The following is an 18,354-nucleotide window of genomic DNA, read 5'->3' on the forward strand; positions in this document are numbered from 1 at the left end:
AGTAACTACAATAAAATCATTACAAATTACAGTGATCGCATAGTGGATTTTGTTTTACAATAAAAGAACAACCAGTGAGTGTCTTATACAGAGAAAATAAAGTAACTAATTAAAATATTCTGAAAAATAAAATAAAATGCTGACATTTTATTTACTGATGCCATTTTTATCTTTTAGTTTATATAACCTTGCGTTTTAGAACAACATACATGAACTACATCATTATATAAAACTGTTACAGGAGATTTGGTAAAACATGCCTGCATTTTACAGAACGGGCCTGGAGGTAAAGTCAGTCTCTGGCATACAACAAGCTCCTGCAAGGAGGAGCCATAGTGTTACCGCGTGGGAAATTCCCACTGCACTTTCCCACGAACTAAACATTCTCAAACATGACATAAACGACATAATAACAGAACTAGCGTGACTCAAACCGAACATATTTCAACAATATGCAAAAACGAAAACCATAAACACATTGCACAAAATGCATAAATAATATTTCTTTATGACATGGCAGAGACACGTTACCTCGTCGGTGATCCTCATGGCTCTGAGGATTACCCATAATACCCCGCTCTTTCTAGGTGAAGGCAATACAACTTTTTACCAGCAGATGGTGCATTTTAGCAGGATTTAACCCGAACCATTTTAACTATGTTACACTCAGAGGAAACCACTGCGCATGTCTGGAGCTCCGCGTGCGAGTAAAGGTGGAGCCGATGGGTGACAACAGACACTAAGTCACGTTATTGCTTGGATTTTACGGCGCCACCTTAAGAACCTGAACTTCACATTTTAACGGAAGAAAAGAGCAACGCGACTTGGATGTAACGAGTAACGCGACAGTTTTGTAGAAATGTAGTGAAGTAGAAAGTACAGATACTTACTGTAAAATGTAGTGGAGTAAAAGTAGAAAGTATCCATTATTAAATCTACTTAAGTAAAGTACAGATACACGAAAATTGTACTTCGTTACTTCCCACCACTGATTTTCTTCTCACTGGACAATTTTGTGGATTTCCCCAAATGTTCCCTCTGACTATTTTAACAAATCAGGAATAGAGCATGACCTACAAATAGCGTAGTCTTTAAATGTTTTATGAAAGTACTCATTAAAAGACATTTTGCTGGAGTTTATATTTATGGCCAGAATCCAATCTGAAATTCAAACTGGGTCAGACCAAAATGATTTGTTTCATGGTCTGTTTGATGTGTGGTGGGATCTGGATGCTCAGTTGAATTTGTGGAATATTAATTTAACAATAAAAATTAAATGTAACTGAAAAGTAAATATAATTTAAAAACTAATGGGTAAAAATAGAATACGACAAAATTTCTTTGATGGACAACAAAAGTATAATAGAAAAAGATTTCTGCACTAGACTGATGTATGGAAAAGTCCAAGGGGTATGAACACTTTTGCATATAATATAGCCAGAGTGATGTGCAATCAGGGGAGGCAAGTGAGGCAGAGGCTCACCTGTCATAATGGAAAAATATAATGATAAAATAATTTATATTGCTATTTTCACCCTGTGGTTTGTATTTATTTTTTATTTAGCTAAACCAATTTAAATGATTTTTTCTTCAAAATTGCTGTATTTTCACATTTTCCCATTCAAATGTTTGGAAGCGAAGCTGGTGAGGCAGCAGGAAGCTGAGCCTAACCTTGGACTGCCCAACCTCTCCTAACTGCACTGGCTGCCACTCGATGAGAGAATGATCCCCCTGTCTGTACTGTTGAGGAAATAAGTTTGATTATATTAAGTTCAGCAACAGTTAACCTCAGAGCATGTGAAATATTAGATAGAGCATGAATATTTTGAGTAGATTTGGATAATGATTCAATTTAAATGACTGATTTTCTTAACTTACATAAAATCACAAACAGGGTTTGGAAAACGGGCCTTCAGTAGAGAATTGCGGTGTAAATACTATTGCTGTACAATATAAAAAACATTATTGAACATGTGATTGTTAAAATAGCCACCTGGATTAAAATCTCCATGCAAAACTTTCCCAAACTGGAATCAGCCTGGACAGGAAAATGTGTCCAGATCCCGTCTGACATTCGTCTCTGCCAGGTTGAGCTTCTTACAGTCAGGCTGATGTGTTGCTTTCACTCACCTCTGTTTAACATGTAAAACTTGATTAACACAATGGCTTTGATCAAGTGCAGAATCTGATATTGTTAAAGTCATTACAGATTAAATACCCTGGAAGACGGGGTTTTCTTTTCAGCACTTGAAAAACTGGTTCCACCGAGCTAATCTGCTTATGTCAGAATTCAGTCAGGGCCAATACTTTTGTAAATGAATAAAAAGGCCCCTGAAAGTATCTGGCTCTTTCCTGTTGTTAAAAACATGGTGTCTACATCTACATGTCTTCACCACATTTACGCAGAAGTTCTCACCTAAAACGAGCTGAAGGTCAAGACAACAGACAAACAGCCTGAGTAACAAACCGACAGGCTGGAGAGAGAGAACCATCAAGTTTGATTATCAGACTTGGTCCAGATGCCCTTCACTGCTGCCCTGTTGAAGAAAATCCAGCAGCTGATCCCATTCATGAGCCGCCTGTGAGAGGATCCTGGCTGGAGACTAAAGCTGAGGAGGCAAACAGCCCCCCTCACAGCTTAACGGCAAAGAATTCAATTAACAGCAGAAAGGTGTTTTTGGGTTAAAGGACCAGTATCATGTATTTTCCAGGCAGTGTTGTTTTATAGCACAAACCTTCAGTTTTTAAAAAACTGAAGGTTTTATAAACGAGTTAAAAGAAATTTAACATCTTGAAATTGGGCCTCTGTCTCTTTAAAAAACTCCTTGTACATGGATGTTGTTCTGAGACAGACAGCAGATCAGAACCAGCTTTATTGATTTGACTGAACCAGTACAACAGACAATCAGTACAGAAACAGCCAACGAGTAAGAAAACTAAACAGTTCCTCACATCTAAACCAATCAAAGAAGATAAATAAAACTGAATGGTGCAGAACTGTTCCATATAATTTCACTTCATCACTCAGAATGTTCAGGTTATAGATATGATGATTTCCACTCAAAATCATTGCCCCAGTCCTGTGCTTTAATCCTGACCTGCGGGACAAACACTCAACTAAGATCAACTCCAGAGAAGGAAAGTCGATGAGCAAACAGTCTTGTACATTACATCTGAAAATAATTAGTAATCTTACCATTTCTCACTACATCATGTTCTTTTCAGGGCTCACAATTCTCTACAAACATCCCTCAACAGTCTTTGCATGTTAAAATGTGACTATGACATTCATGTGAATCTTAGGAGGTCCACCGCCACCAGGCCACCTTCATGCGATCCCACACAGCATTTAATGAGTCAAAGGCGGGACGCACATCTAGGATGGAGAACTGATAGTTTTCACGGTTCAGTTCTCCATCATAGTAGTCGATGACGTAGCGCACCTCCTTCCCACAGCGGTCAATGATCCAGTCATGGCGGTCAAAAGGCAGTTCATAGCTATGAGAACACATTCAGTTAAAATCATGTAAATGCAGCAGACAAACATTTAGAATCTGTAGAATGAATTAAGGGGGATTATTAGCCATTATGGCATCATTTATCACGATAGGTTTTTATCAAACAGTCATAAATAAGTTGTCATAAAATAAGCTACAGACACCCACTGATAATGTACTGAATGTAAACAAACCTACAAAAACAAACAAAAATGAAGCTGAATCAGAGCAACGTAGCTCTTACCCCATCCAGTGGCGGACGCGGGCTCTGGGAGAGAACTCTTTGGCCTTCCCACCAAACCTCTTCAGTGTGGGCCCACATGGACACTCACTGTGAGAACAAGACCAGAAACAAACCGCTCATCGTTTGAATCTCAAGATACAATTCAAACTCAATATTATTTTATTGATCCCAAAGGGAAATTAAACCACACTGCTCTTCCTGAATCCGAGGTTCGACTATCTTTCATCCTCCAAGTCACTTAAACTGGCTCTTTTAAATACCAGACATCTCTGTGCTAAAGCTCTATTAATTAATCACTGAGCATAATATTGATGTTTTATTTCTGACAGAAAATGGCTGAATGACAATAATGAAGCAATCGTACTAATTGCATCAGTGCCTCCTAACTACAATTTTTTAAGTGAGAATAGAAAACATAAAAAAGGAGGAGGCGTGGCTTCAATATTTAAGAATACCATGAACTGTAGTAAAATCTCTTTGGGTCATTTCACGTCTTTTGAGTATCTGGGAATTGAGCTTAAAGGTCACAAATGAACTTTGACACTAACTTTATACAAAATTCCAACATAGGTGAAACATTTCTTTACGGGCTTGAATGAGCTACTATCTCTCATATGCATTGATTATGATTGTTTAATAATTGTAAAGGTTTACAAACTCAACATTCATGTTGACAACCGCCAAGACAGGAGCAAAAAAGCTCATTAATATATTAGAGTTTTGGTTYAACACAACATGTCAAACAAGCAACACACACTCATGGACACACACTGGACCTGGTTATCAGTAAGGGTGTGAATATTTCCAATGTYTCTGTAACTGATATCGCCCTGTCAGATCACTTCCTGTTATCTTTGAAAGTTCTTTATCMGTTAACCCACTTGGACAAACAGCTACTGTCACAAGACGTACTTTCACAAAAATCACAGCAGAAACATTTAATCAAATCTACTCCTCTTCCTCGCCCTTAAGCTGTAATGATGTAGATAAGTTGGTAGATGATTTCCAGTCTAAACTTTCAGATATCATTGATTACATTGTCCCCATTAAAGTGAAGGTTGTGTCTGGTAGGAAGAAATTTCCATGGAGAAATGCACAAACAGTTCAATCTGCTAGATAACTCTGCCGTAGGGCTGAACGGAGATGGCATCAAACTCAACTTCATGTTTAAAATGAAATCTATAAAGAAAGATTACCTAACTATCACTCAACACTAAAACATGCAAGRGWGGCTTTCTTTGCAGATGTCATAAACAAAAACATTAACAAAGCTTCARCTTTATTTGCGACAGTTTACAGGCTGACAAACCCTCCTATGACGTTGCCACCTGAACTTCAATCTAATGCCTGCAACAAGTTTTCCAGCTTCTTTTCAGAGTAAATTCAAAAAATCTGAGGATTAATCTGCACATCCACTCTAAAGCCAGTACCAATGTTGTGCCCAAGAAAAACAAATACAGGAAAAATGACCCAGTTTCAGCTACTTAATTATAAAACCCTAGAAGAAATTATAATTCAGTGAAGCTCCAGTTCCTGCTGTCTGGATGTCCTACCCACACATTTCTTTAAGAAAGTCCTGCCTGTCATGTCATTAATGATCTGATCCAAATAGTAACTCATCGCTCTCTTCAGGTGTTTTTTTCCCCCAGGCTTTGAAAACAGCAGTTATCAAACCACTGATAAAAAAGAACAATCTGGACAAATCACTACTGCAGAATTACAGGCTGATCTCCAACCTCCCATTCATCAGCAAAATGATTGAAAAAGCTGTTTAAAGAATTAAATAGCTTCCTAACAATAGCCAACCGCTTTGACTCCTTCCACGTCTCCTCTTCGGGCCGAGCCCAGCTGGGCTCCGTGGGTAAAATCCCGGCCACCAGGCGCTCGCCATCGTGCCCCACCTGGCTCCGTGCCTGGCTCCAGAGTGGGGCCCTGGTGATCCGCATCCAGGCGAGGGGACGCTAAATCCAATGTTGCTTCTCATCATAAAGGATCTTCAGGCTGCACTTAGTCTGGTTCCTCACCTAGGACCTGTCTGCCTTGGGTGACCCTATCAGGGGCATAAAGCCCCAGACAGCATAACTCCTAGGATCATTGGGACACTCAAACCCCTCCACCACGATAAGGTGGCAGCCCGAGGAGAGGCCCAAGCCTCATTAATTCAAAATTCTTAATGTTATTGTAGATTGTAATTGCTGCTGGCAGGAAAGATTTCCTGTAGCAGTCTGTATTACAGCCAATTTGCGGAAGCGTCTGACTAAAGACACCGTTTTTTTAAGACAACCTCATGAAGAGGTTGAGTAGGGTTGTCCATAATTTTCTTGATTTTATTTAAAATCCTCCCTTGCATCATCATCTCCAGAGGCTCCACAGTTATCAAAAAAACACAACCAGAACAGAACCTTCAGAACTCTTCGGTACTGAATGACCGACGCTTACCGTGCATGCAGGGCTTCCCACTTAAGGATCTCCTGCCAGGCCTGCTCATTGTTCTGATTGTGGATTTTAATAATGTTGGTCATGTCGTGGGGAGCGAGGTCATCATCCCGCCAGCGCCATCTACAAGGTCATATCAAATCAAAAGTCCCAAGTCATTAGGTTACCATCTACAACACAAACATTAAAACAAAAGACAGCAGCAGAAAATGAAATGCATTTTATTAAAAGTAAGTTGAAAAGTGAAAAAATAAGTGCTTATTCTAGAAAGCAAAAAAAAAATGCATGCATGGTTTTTACCCAGGATTGAAAACCCAAATTCTAGAAAATGTGGAAGTTCTGCAATTGTAAATAATAAAAAAATCCAAGAGATTTTTAAAGCAAAATCTGTTGTGTTAAATCTGAGAAGTCATACGTGTATTCATCATTAAATGATCTCATTTAATGATGAATACACGTATGACAATGTTGATGCATGTGGAATCCAAACTGTGTGAAGACAGCTGGACAATGGCTCTCCACTCCTGCTTTAAGTAGGAATCCAGCAACTTCATTTGAGGAAGTCATTACATTTCACTTTTAATGGTGTTCTTGATGGGCAGAAATCCAAAGTAAAAGGAAATGAATGGACAAGCTTGGACAAAACAGGAACAACAAAAAAGTAGAGACTTGTGTTTAAAGGGAACTTTAAATTCTGGTTGAGAGAGGAGCAACAAAGAAACTAATATCAAAAATTCTGAAACCTCCATGTTTTACACTGAACATCTTTTGTACCAGCCAAGGCCCTGATCTACAAAGATTCCAAATAAGGACTGGTAAATTGTGTAAAGGAAAAAAAGTGCACAAAAATATGCACACAACTAAAGATTGACTGCGCAACTGATTAGAGGAGCAGCAGTGGTACAGACTGGCCTAGTTAAAGCAGGAGTTGGTGTGAGCCACTGGCTCGCTACACGGAAAATGTTGGAGGAGAAATGATTAGAAAGACATTATGCTGGTTACGCTCTTCATAGAATATACAGATATTGTTGAACTTAATGTATTTAACACAAGATTCAGCCATTGTAACTTTAGATGCTGAAAAAGCGTTTGATAAAGTGAATTGGTCTGTTCAATATTAAAAATATTTAGATTTGGAGATTATTTTATTAACTGGATTAAGTTATTCTACACATCACCGAGAGCAACTGTTACTACCAACAATGCAAACCTCAAAGGTCTTCATCTTAGAGGCACAGATGTCCACTCTCTCCATCTCGTTTTCCAGTTTTTTAACCCCTTGCAGCAGCAACTCGTCAAAAATCTCTTAGAAAATGTATTCCAATTAATTCAACAGAACATAACATTTGTTTATTTGCTGACAATGTCCTGTTACTACTACAGGATCCATATTCTTCAATGACAAACAATCAGAAGAATTGTCAAAAACATCTAATTCCTCAATAAATTGGAATAAATCTGCAGTTCTCCTTTTAAATCATTTAAAATGGGAGCCGATCCAAACCATGAGCTCAAGTCATATTACATATCCTGAGATTAAATAACCTCCTAGGTTGTCAGAACTGTTTAATCTTAATTTCATACCTCTTCAACAATCAATAATATTACCAATATACACATCACTTTGGAACAATCTCAATAAATAAAAACAGAACCGTTACCTGGACGGACGGACGGACGGATGACCAACATTATTTATGATGTTCCAAATACTAAACAACTACTCATAGCTTTAACCATTGCTAAGATCGTTCTTATGAAATTGGAAACACCATCAGTCTTATACACTGGAAAAATGTACTCAATGAACACATTTTAATGGAAAAATAACATTTGTGTAATAGATTTTATAAGCTCCTCACTTATACTTATTCATAATTTGACTTATTATTATTGTCATTATTACTTGGTTTTTTTTCAATGGCTCCACATTCTGATAATGTCATTCATATCACCATCATTGCTCATACACTCTCACACACACTGTTAATAATATTCTTTTTAAAAAACAATACTTTGTTTCTATTTCTGCGTTTTTATTAACGCAATATACCACACCATGTATTTTGTACTTTGGTGTAAAATAAATTTCTATAAAAAATAAAATAAAAAGTCATGATGGGCATTACAACATTGTATACTAATATTATTATTGGCACACTAGGTTTAGTCATGATGTTTTTTGTATTAATATACCTTTTCTGGACTCCTGCAGAGCATCAAGCCGAGTGTCCTGTATGATGTTATTATTATGTTATTATTATTATTAGTGATGTTATTATCCTGTAGTCCTGCAGCTCAAAATCAGCAATGCAAGAAGAGATTTCTAGAACATTTTTACAAGCTATGACATGTCATTTACTGTAAATATAGCCCCTCCTCGCCGTAGTGACCACTGCGCTCCAGTTTGCACCTACTTTTCAAGAGTGTCAAATATAAAAGCAACAGGTTCAGCACTCTGGTTCAGCTTTACTGCATTGTATTCAGGGAGGTAAGTCATTACATTTGCATGTCCTCCTCCCATGATTAGTTACTTTCTGATGATCAGCATGTTTTCCATATTCATGTTTCTGCACCTGTGATTTTCATTTTGGTATGCAATCCTTTTTGTATATTGTTTTAGATCAGGTTTGCACATGAAATCCAAGTTTTTAGTTGTTTTTATACACAAACTTTTAATAGATCAGGTCTGTAATGTTTTTCAGAAAATCATCTGACCAGAGCACCATTTGCTGCGTCTCCCACAAGTTTTTGATACCTTTATTTGAGCAATAGTTTATTTTCTGCTTAGCGCTCCAATATTGAGGCCAGATTTGTGTAGTTCATAACTAAAAGGTGTCCTGAATGCAAAGAAACTGATGATGTCAGATGAAGGAATAATTATGTTTGTATGCCGCCTGCAGTAAATGAAATCAATGTTTGATCTTGAAAGAAAATGTCACAACACGACGGGGTCACATTTACTTCTGGCTCTGCAGCTACTTACACACAATCACGTCTGGTTTAACCATCACTCAGGAAAAAAAAGAGTAAAATCCCAATACAAAATAATATACTCATGTTATTGATCATAGCCAGCTAATTAACTCCATTCCTAGATGAGTCTCAAACAAAAAACAACTTTGCCAAAGTCAACTAAGAGCATCTGTAGATTTAAAACCATCTAGAAAACAGGTGTAGAGTCCTGAATAAAAAGCGTCATGTACCCCTTCCGCAGCATGGCGTTCCAGAACATCTGTTCTGATGGGTAGACCCAGTTCTTTTCTGCACCGTGACGTGGAATGTTTGACTCCTCTCTGGAGACGGACAGTTTGAAGGGCTGACCTGGAGCTGGCGTTTGGTTTGGAGGAGGCATCTGTACAGAGATGAAAAAGTTAAACCACTTCATAACTTCTTTACAGTCAAAACTCAATGGCCAACTGAAACAGATTAAAACAGATTACTTGCAGAGTAACAATAATCTGGATTTGAATAGTAACGTAATCAGAGACAGTTTAGAAGTTTACAATAATCAAAGCTGCGAGCAGCATCAAGATCTGGGCTGCTCCGTGTCGTGATGTTTTATTGGAATGCCAAACATTTCCCAGGTGTAGGCACTAGACTAGGCAAGTCTTGAAAATTAAGCTGTCATGTTAAATTCAGCTCTGGTGTGAAGTCGCAACAATTTGGCTGAAATGACTTTCCTGATGGAAGTTATAGTTACAGTTTGATGGTTGACAAATATATGCAATTTTGGTGCAATATTGAAATCACTCAAAAGGGATTTAGAGACACTATTTGCAAATGGTGAGATTCTGAAACTCACCACACATATAGGGTTGACAGTTCACAGTGGGATTCAACATAATGAAGCTCATATACAGCTTCAAATGTAAGAGTCAGCGAAACAAACATCGGATCTAAAAGAAGATCCGATGTTTGTTTCAAAACGGCCAGCTTTCTCTGGGGTCTGGACGATGATGGGTCCTGCAGACTTCATTGTAGGACTTAAGTTACATTTATTATCATATTCAACAAAATTAAAATAGGCTGGTGAGGCTTCTTTGTCAGATTAAAATGATCTTTTCAAAATAATCTTTAAGTGGGTATTGAACCGTTTTCATTATGCTTCTGTATTAAAAATATTGTATTGGCCTGATGTAATATTCTAATCTCAGCTGTTGGTTTTTATTTGCTGCAAGTGGAAAGTCAAACAGAAACAAATGTTTGAAAACATCAGTCATGTTATTAATCTATAAAACGTGTTTGACTTAATTTACTAAAATAAATGGCCTTTTCAACAGTACATCCATCCATCCATCTATTTTCTAACACCCTTGTCCCTCAGTGGGGTCAGGAGGTGCTGGTGCCTCTCCAGCTGGCGTGCCGGGCGAGAGGCGGGGTCACCCTGGACAGGTTGCCAGTCTGTCACAGGGCAACACAGAGACACACAGGACACACAACCATGCACACACACACTCACATGTGAGGACAATTTAGAGAAACCAATTAACCTGACAGTCATGTTTCTGGACTGTGGGAGGAAACCGGAGTACCTGGAGAAAACCCACCATGCACAGGGAGAACATGGAGACTCCATGCAGAAAGACCGGGGCCGGGAATCGAACCCAGAACCTTCTTGCTGCAAGGCAACAGTTCTACCAACTGCGCCACTGTGCAGCCCGGTAATATTCCCATGTACTGAATATCACTATGTTGTATGGGTCTAGAGGTGCTGTAAGGTCATTTGTCAGTCCCTTCAAGTTTTTCTTGAGTAGCTGTTAATAGATCATGATCATTTTAGTGCAGATAATGAGATAGACAGGGTGTCCCCATAATCACAATCACACCATAATCCCACTTGCAGTCAGACAAGTACTGTTGTCCTGGCAACCGCCAAACCCAGACTTGTCCATCAGATTGCCAGATGGAGAAGCATAAATCACTCCAGAGAATGAGCCTCCACTGCTCTAGAGTGGCGGCGACTTTACACCCCTGCATCACCCAGTGCTGTATGCCTTACATACATCACCATGGAAACTTCACCATTCCATGAAGCTCTCTGTCTGCTGTTCTTGAGCTAATCTGAAGGCCACATGGGATTTGAAGGTCTGTAGTGATTGACTGCAGAAAGTTGGTGACCTCTTCGCACTATGCGCTTCAGCTGACCGTCAGTTTACTTGGCCTACCACTTTGTGGCTGAGTTGCTGTCGTTCCCAAACACTTTCATGTTCTTATAAAACAGCTGATGGTTGACTGGAATATTTAGGAGAGAGGAAATTTCATGACTGGATTTGTTGCACAGGTGGCATCCTATCACAGTTCCATGCTGGAATTCACTGAGATCCTGAGTGACCCATTCTTTTGGCAATACAGTGTAGGTACAGATTATTTTTATTAGTTCATTTTCATACAATTTCTATTTATCATAGCTTTTGTCTGTTTCAAATTATGTTAGTGATCATTATGAACTTTCGGTCATTAACATGAACAACAATTTTGTTCATGTATGTATGTGGACACGCGAGATTAAGAGCAACTCATTCATTCAAATAATTTCTACCCATTATACTTTGCTTAACTGAAGAGGATGTTCATCACAGTAGTCATGTCAGAGTGGGCTTACCACACAGTGAAAAGTGCCAACAGGAATCCCAGTTTGAATCTTAAACCGATTTTTGTTCACTTATGTAAACATTCAATTGATTCCCAGTTTAGCAAAGGAGCAAATGTAAATCAAAAGACCTAAACTTTCACTTAGATTTTTTCACAAAATACTTTTCAAACACAGCCTGCTGCCTGTACACTGTTCATGTAGGTACCATATTCGCTGGGTCAATGTCACTATTCTTGGGTTCTGCAGCTCTCATGGGACACTCCACAAACTCGTAGGCTCGGTCCTGATGGGCTGGACCTGCACCTTTTATCGGGACCTCTGAAAGAGAAGATGCTGTCAAAGATGAGAAAAGTTTGAAAGATAAGAACCATAGCTCTCACATTTTAGCTAAATGTAGTTACCAAAAAAACTAAAGCAATGTGTTCTGACCTTAAAATTAAACTAGTTACCTTTGATAGGCTGAGCTTGATGCATGGGACATCCTGAAGGTGGTGATGCTGAGAAAATAAAATTCAATTAACATTATAAACAAAATATCATTGATTACATCTATGGCAAGCTATATTAAAATATGTGGAAGGTCATGATAATATCAACCTTTGGTAGACTGGACTTGGTGCATAGGACAGCCTTGCGGAGGAATGGCCTCTATGGCCTCTGCTCGGACAGTCAGCGCACCATCAGAGGACACACCCGATCCCATCTTGACTTATCGCTTGATGGAAAATACAAAGCATCCATTGAAAACCACCATAAAGCAAGGGTCTCCAATCTTATCTTATCTGAGCTACTCTACCCACTCTTCCATTTGTGTAGTGATGACTAGTATTTGTTCTGTGGACAAATAACCAAACCTGAGCTGTGGATCTCTGCATCTGGTCCAGAGTCGCCATGAGCCTGTTGGCTGCATCTCTGATCTATCATTATTATTAAAGTTTGTGGTTGTAATGTGACAAAATAGAAAAGTTCAAGGGGTATTGAAACCTTTAGATATAATAGCTATAAGACAATGTGACCTCACATGGTTGGTTGGTTGGGTGTTGTGTAAAACTCCTTCAAATACAAACCAAATGGACTCGTCACTGTACATTTCTTAGATTATGTCAGAGTTCAGTACAACTGTCTGTTAAATGTATGTTATTCTCTTCACAAGATAAACAGCATATATTCTCCATTAATGTCAAATCAAACACATATTAATACTTTAATAACTGTTGTGAAATGTGATGTGATTAGTAATTTGCATAATTTCCCCTTTTCAAAACCTTTAACCTGACAGTATCATGAGGAATGGAGCTTGAAATGACAGCATAGAGGCATTCAAGCCTGTCGAACAGTGTTCTGTGTCAAATACAAAAAAATATGTACTCTACTTCTGAGAATTGCACTAGGGTTTATAATAATAATAACTTTAAGACTAACAATAAGTACATTTCTAAGTTTTAAGGCTTAAAATTGTGATGTTACTTTTTAGACCCCGTAGGAACACTGGTACAGGAAAAAGTTTTTATACACGTTTATCCCATGAACACAACCTATTTTCACAAGTGACTGTTACAAAAGGTTCTCAAGGCATGTTCTGATTTCAGGCTTAAGTTTTACTCACTAAAGCTAATTGGTTTGTTTCAGAGTTCTTAAAAACAATTTAATTGTGAACTTTACTACACTTAAGCTTATGACTGATGAGGAGCCAGTCAACTGTAATCCATCACCCCTGCTGTAGCCCTACAGACCAGCGTGCAGCATTAGCTTAGTTGCAAATACAGATTAGGGTCGCTGTGTTTTTGTATAGACTAAAGATAGATCTGCAGCTCAGCCTTCACAAACTGTAGACAAAAAGGATTAAATACTTCACATCTAAAACATTTAATGTCTGTACATAAGAGGAATTAAAGCTAATTAGAGAATACTAGCCTAAATTTAAGTATGCACAGGCAGTCACACTTCTTCCAACCCATTACCTCTGATGGCTCAAGCCAAGGTGGCTCTAGTGATCAATAGTAAGCTTGTAAACTGTGTGAGGTGCAAATTATCAAGGCCCTAAAGCTTTAAAGCTGGTTTAAAGACCAGACTGAGCAAGTATTAAGTAATTATCGGCCGATAATTATTGGCCCAATATCAAGGCATCATTCTGTCCGATATATCAAATAGCAGCAATAACATATTCAGTGGTGTGGGTATCAATCACCCCAACTACTGACTGCATGGAGGTCAAGTGGCATCAGAATAATTGTAGAAAACAACTGTGGGACTGGAAATAAATCATTTTAACATTTTCTCAAGTCAGAAAACAACCATCATAATTTTAATAACACTACAAGTAAAAAAATAACATATCAAGTAACCCAGGGTGTTGCATGCAAACAATGGAAATATAAACATAAAAAGGTCTGAATGACCCCAACGGGGAACGTCCAACACTTTATGAATGCAGCTCAGCTTGTCAGTCAACAGAGAACATGGCAACTGTAGGTTGGAACTTCTTTAAGGTTTCAGAGGAAGACAATACTCTGCTTAAAAAGTGTTGAAAGTTCTGCCAGTTGAAAAACAGCATATCATCTAAGATGCAATCTTTGCTTTGACACAATATAAAGATGGCAGCAACAAGTCACCTTTCAAGAAACCATTGGGACTCAAATCCATTGCAAAGTTTTTGATGAAACATGAATATTTGCTCACAAAACATAAGGGCTGAAACGATCACGTGAATGACGGCACTTGAAGACCAACCCTCCACCCCAGTTGAAGACGGGGTTGTTTTCGGCTCATTTGCCCCTTGGAGCTGCAGCTACTTTTCTGATGTGCGTCTTCCAGATAAGTATGATGCGATCACCAAATGCATTCGTACTTTGATTGCACAGAAATATTATGTCTGTGTTTGACAGAAGAGTTAATGAAATAAACTTCTTCTACTAATAATTTCTGCCAAGTTGTAGACTGGGTTAGAGTAATGCTGCTCCTTACTGGTTTCATTCTAAGCCTCACCATGAATATAAGAGTTAATAATATCCATAATTGTACATTAGTTGTATAAATTAATGTGCTTTTAATTTAACTTGTGCAAGAGCATTTTCTATTTTGAACTTGTGAAATTAATATTTTCACTTTTTATTTATTTAAACTTCCTGATCAATTTTAGAGACATTGTTTTTGTAGTAATTCACTTTATTTAAATAAATGTTTATTTGAGATATGGTTTATTTTAGGGATTTTCTGATCAGGTCACCGGTCACCAATACTGATCACCTGGATTGGCTGCAAATTTTTCACTTTAGATACAAACATTATTATGTGACCTGGCAAAATGGAAAAATAATCTGGTAATAAAATCACCTAGTTTAGACAAAAAACATGCAAAAAACATGCAGGCACAATACAACAAGTATCCAGTCAAAAACAACTGAAAAACCTGAGATCAGTAATACGATATTCAACAGTAAGACTCTCACAGCCGAACAAAGTCAAATAAATCTCCCAACACTGCCTAAATAATGTCAAGTAAAAAGTGAAACATTCATTCCTAGTCAAATGCAGGTTACAGTTACTAAATCAAAAGTGCCTGATTGTTTTGTGTTGCTTCTGATAGCTTGGTTTTGACCAAGCTGAGTAATTCTGCAGAACACAGAGAGGAGGCAGAAGAGCTTGATTTTTTTCCCCACAGATTAGCTGTCCTAAGAAGAGACAAAGTTTAAAACGTATGTAAAACCCTTTTTTTAAGTCTGTCTTAAGACGCAAATTCCCATATGATGTCGCTGAGGATTTATTGCCTGGTGCTTGTGCGGTGTGGAGGAAACGGGTAGGTCCACTGTACGCGGGACCTCTGCAGATTGTGAAGTATAAGATACGGCTGATCGGTTTTTGTGATCAGCAACACCAGTCAGACTTTTTCACTGAGATCGACCGATTACCACACCACCAGTTTATGTTGACATATTTAAGGCAGCATGTCACTTTAAAGTTTTATGCCTTTTAAAAAAGTCAACTGCTTTTGTTTTAGAGTGTTTATTATGCCAAAGTCTTACCTTTTTGTTCACTAGTCTTATTTCCAGCTATGTTATCAGTTATTGGCTAAGTGTAAATACTAAAGAGCCAGACGCTGGCCAAACATGATGTTGGCCATTGTGTGTAAAATGTAACGGCATGACCACATGGAACAAATTACAGCAAAACTACAGATAAATGACATCTTAGAAAAATGGTCCCCAATTCAAACGCTCATTTCAAACCACAGCTGATGGAGATTACGATTGATAAGAGATTCTTACCTGTGTTTTTTTTTTTTTTTTAAGACTGTGGACAAACAAAGCCTCTTAAAGTAAAAAAAAAATGGAACAGCACACACCACACATAATTTTTTGTTCACAAAGATGCATCATTCTCAATAAATGCTCAACGTGCACTTCTAAATGCCAGGCTACAGGTTATAACTGCCGTTCACGTTGAGCTTGGCAAGCAAAGAAGCGCTGTGTTTTTAAACTTGACTCTGATTCTTATTTTGAAGCTTTTCTGCTAAAAGACCTTCAAAATTGTCTAGTTTGAGTGAGAGCTGTGGCGTGATCTGCACCGAGGTAAACTTCAGAGGAACGCAGCAGCGCGTGAGATGGCCAAAGCACAGAGGCACCAGCAGTATGGTGCCAGTTTCATGCCCTGTTCAATGCATTAACTATAAAAACATCTTTCAGGAAAGATTCTGCTCTGCTGGTAAAATGCTGAGATGCATGGATTTCTGGTTTATTGAAAATAAATGTATTATTTATCAATAAATAATTAGGCTTTACTTGGGGAGTGGGGCGCGAAAAAAGCCTGGTGACCTGCCAGGCTTATAATACACTGAGTAAAATCCTGCTGTATAAAGCTGTCTTTTGGGAATCATTCCACTCCACTGGTAAAGTATGCAGCACAAAATGGAAAACAAGTGTTATCCATTTGTTTTATCACTAATATCCCTTTGGCTCCATAATGTTTGTCTTTGGTTGTTAGTGTTCAGTTTTGTTTAGGTTTGTAAAAATTCCTCGAATGAGCCGAGTACCTTGATAACTAAAATTCCTCGGAGTAAATTACCTGCCTCAAAGGTTTGTTAAATTAAGTTTTATTATTTAGCAGACTGATTATGTAGCGCAACGCTGTGACTTCTGCCTCCGAGTTGTTCGTATGTGCTAGCAGCATTAACATCCGATTTTTAAGTTTGGTCAAGGGGCAATTTATTGATTTATGATAATGTCCAGATTTTTAGCGTGTTTTCAGTAGACCAATAAGCTGAGTACCTCGATTTTAAATACTTAAATTGACTGGCACAATGCCTGGAGTACAGCAGCCATTCTCCTCCCAGAGCTCCTTCCTGGTGTCGGGTTCAAATCGAACGGTGGAGAAGAGAGTGGCGGGTGTATTTATATAGGCGAGTGGATAGACTGAACATGGCAGGCTACTGAGCTGTAGATGCTTCGCATAAGTGTTGTTTTACAGACAAACCAAAAAATTTAATTTACCACCATCTTGGGCACAACAAATGGGTGTCAGTACAGCTGTCATTTCTGTTTTCATGTATGACGAAAGAGTCAAAACCCATCACTAACATTGACACAAAACCTGTAAATGGCTGTGTAAGTCAGAGTTCATCTATTGACTGAAGATGAATACATAAATTAAAAACTGGTTTATAGACATTTTTATGTGTCTTTGTGAACTTGCTGCTTTATTATTAAATTGAATATCATTTCATATTTTTGTATAATTTTGTCCAGTTTAACTTAAAAATAGAGCTGTTATTGTTTCTAGTTAATTTTCGAAACTACAGAAAACTGTTATTGATGTGCAAATATGAAAATTTGGGGCAATTTATTGATTTATGATAATGTCCAGATTTAGCAGTATAAATATTGATATTCAATATTTATACTGCTGTTATGGTAGAATTTACCAGTATTTTACCCAATTTTTTATTTGATTACTTGATTAATGGTAAGAATTAGAAATGCTCCAATCAGGTTTTTTGCTGCCGGTTCCGATCACCCATATGAGAGCCAATCACTGCCGATCATTGCCTGGATTGGCTGTTTATTTTTTGCATTATGTATAAATGTTATTTTGTGATCTGGCATAATTAAGAAATTATCTGGTAATAAATTCACCTAATTTAGACAAACATGCAAAATACTTGTCTAAATTAGACTGCTGTGGTATTCCACAGCAGTCAGTAAAATAATATTTAGCAGTTAGGCTCTTAGCCTAAATTATATACGAGTCAAAATAAAGAATCCTGAGTTACTAAATCAAAACTTCCTGAGAGCACGGTGTCGAGAAAAGTCGAGCTCATCCCACTTCCCCATGCTAGAGATTTTAGTTTAATAGTAATAATAAATAAAATTACCTTAAAATTAATTACACAGGTGACATCAAGACCCAACAGTAGAGTCAGACGGTAATAAAATGAATCTGGTTGTGTGTGTTGTTATTGTGTCCTGCAAACTTTGCTTTAATTCTACTTTTTTCTATTTAATCATAAAAAATCAAAGTCAGGCAGAAAGAGAGTCATGGAACAGGAAGAGCTCATTTCCTTAATAAAGAGGAAGTTTCTTTCTTGC

At 37.9% G+C, this 18,354-nt stretch overlaps 1 protein-coding gene across 3 annotated transcripts in view; it reads right to left on the minus strand.

Moving 5' to 3' along the window:
- Positions 1–2,855: 2,855 nt before the first annotated feature.
- The window catches only part of LOC103482232 (cytochrome c-type heme lyase), a 23,821-nt gene continuing 8,322 nt past the window's right edge, over positions 2,856–18,354 (minus strand). For 2 of the 3 annotated variants that reach the window (XM_008438259.2, XM_017301996.1), the window contains exons 2-8: positions 12,371–12,488; positions 12,223–12,270; positions 11,979–12,106; positions 9,384–9,532; positions 6,181–6,300; positions 3,742–3,828; positions 2,856–3,498 (exon numbers count right to left, since the gene is read on the minus strand). In XM_008438259.2, coding sequence (XP_008436481.1) covers positions 3,300–3,498; positions 3,742–3,828; positions 6,181–6,300; positions 9,384–9,532; positions 11,979–12,106; positions 12,223–12,270; positions 12,371–12,476 — 837 coding nt within the window. In that variant the 5' untranslated portion in view covers positions 12,477–12,488 and the 3' untranslated portion in view covers positions 2,856–3,299. The remainder of the gene's footprint in view (positions 3,499–3,741; positions 3,829–6,180; positions 6,301–9,383; positions 9,533–11,978; positions 12,107–12,222; positions 12,271–12,370; positions 12,489–18,354) is intronic. The other variant, XM_008438260.2, reaches the window with a different exon arrangement.

Source organism: Poecilia reticulata, linkage group LG20 (assembly GCF_000633615.1).
Source record: "Poecilia reticulata strain Guanapo linkage group LG20, Guppy_female_1.0+MT, whole genome shotgun sequence".
NCBI classification, from domain to species: domain Eukaryota; kingdom Metazoa; phylum Chordata; class Actinopteri; order Cyprinodontiformes; family Poeciliidae; genus Poecilia; species Poecilia reticulata.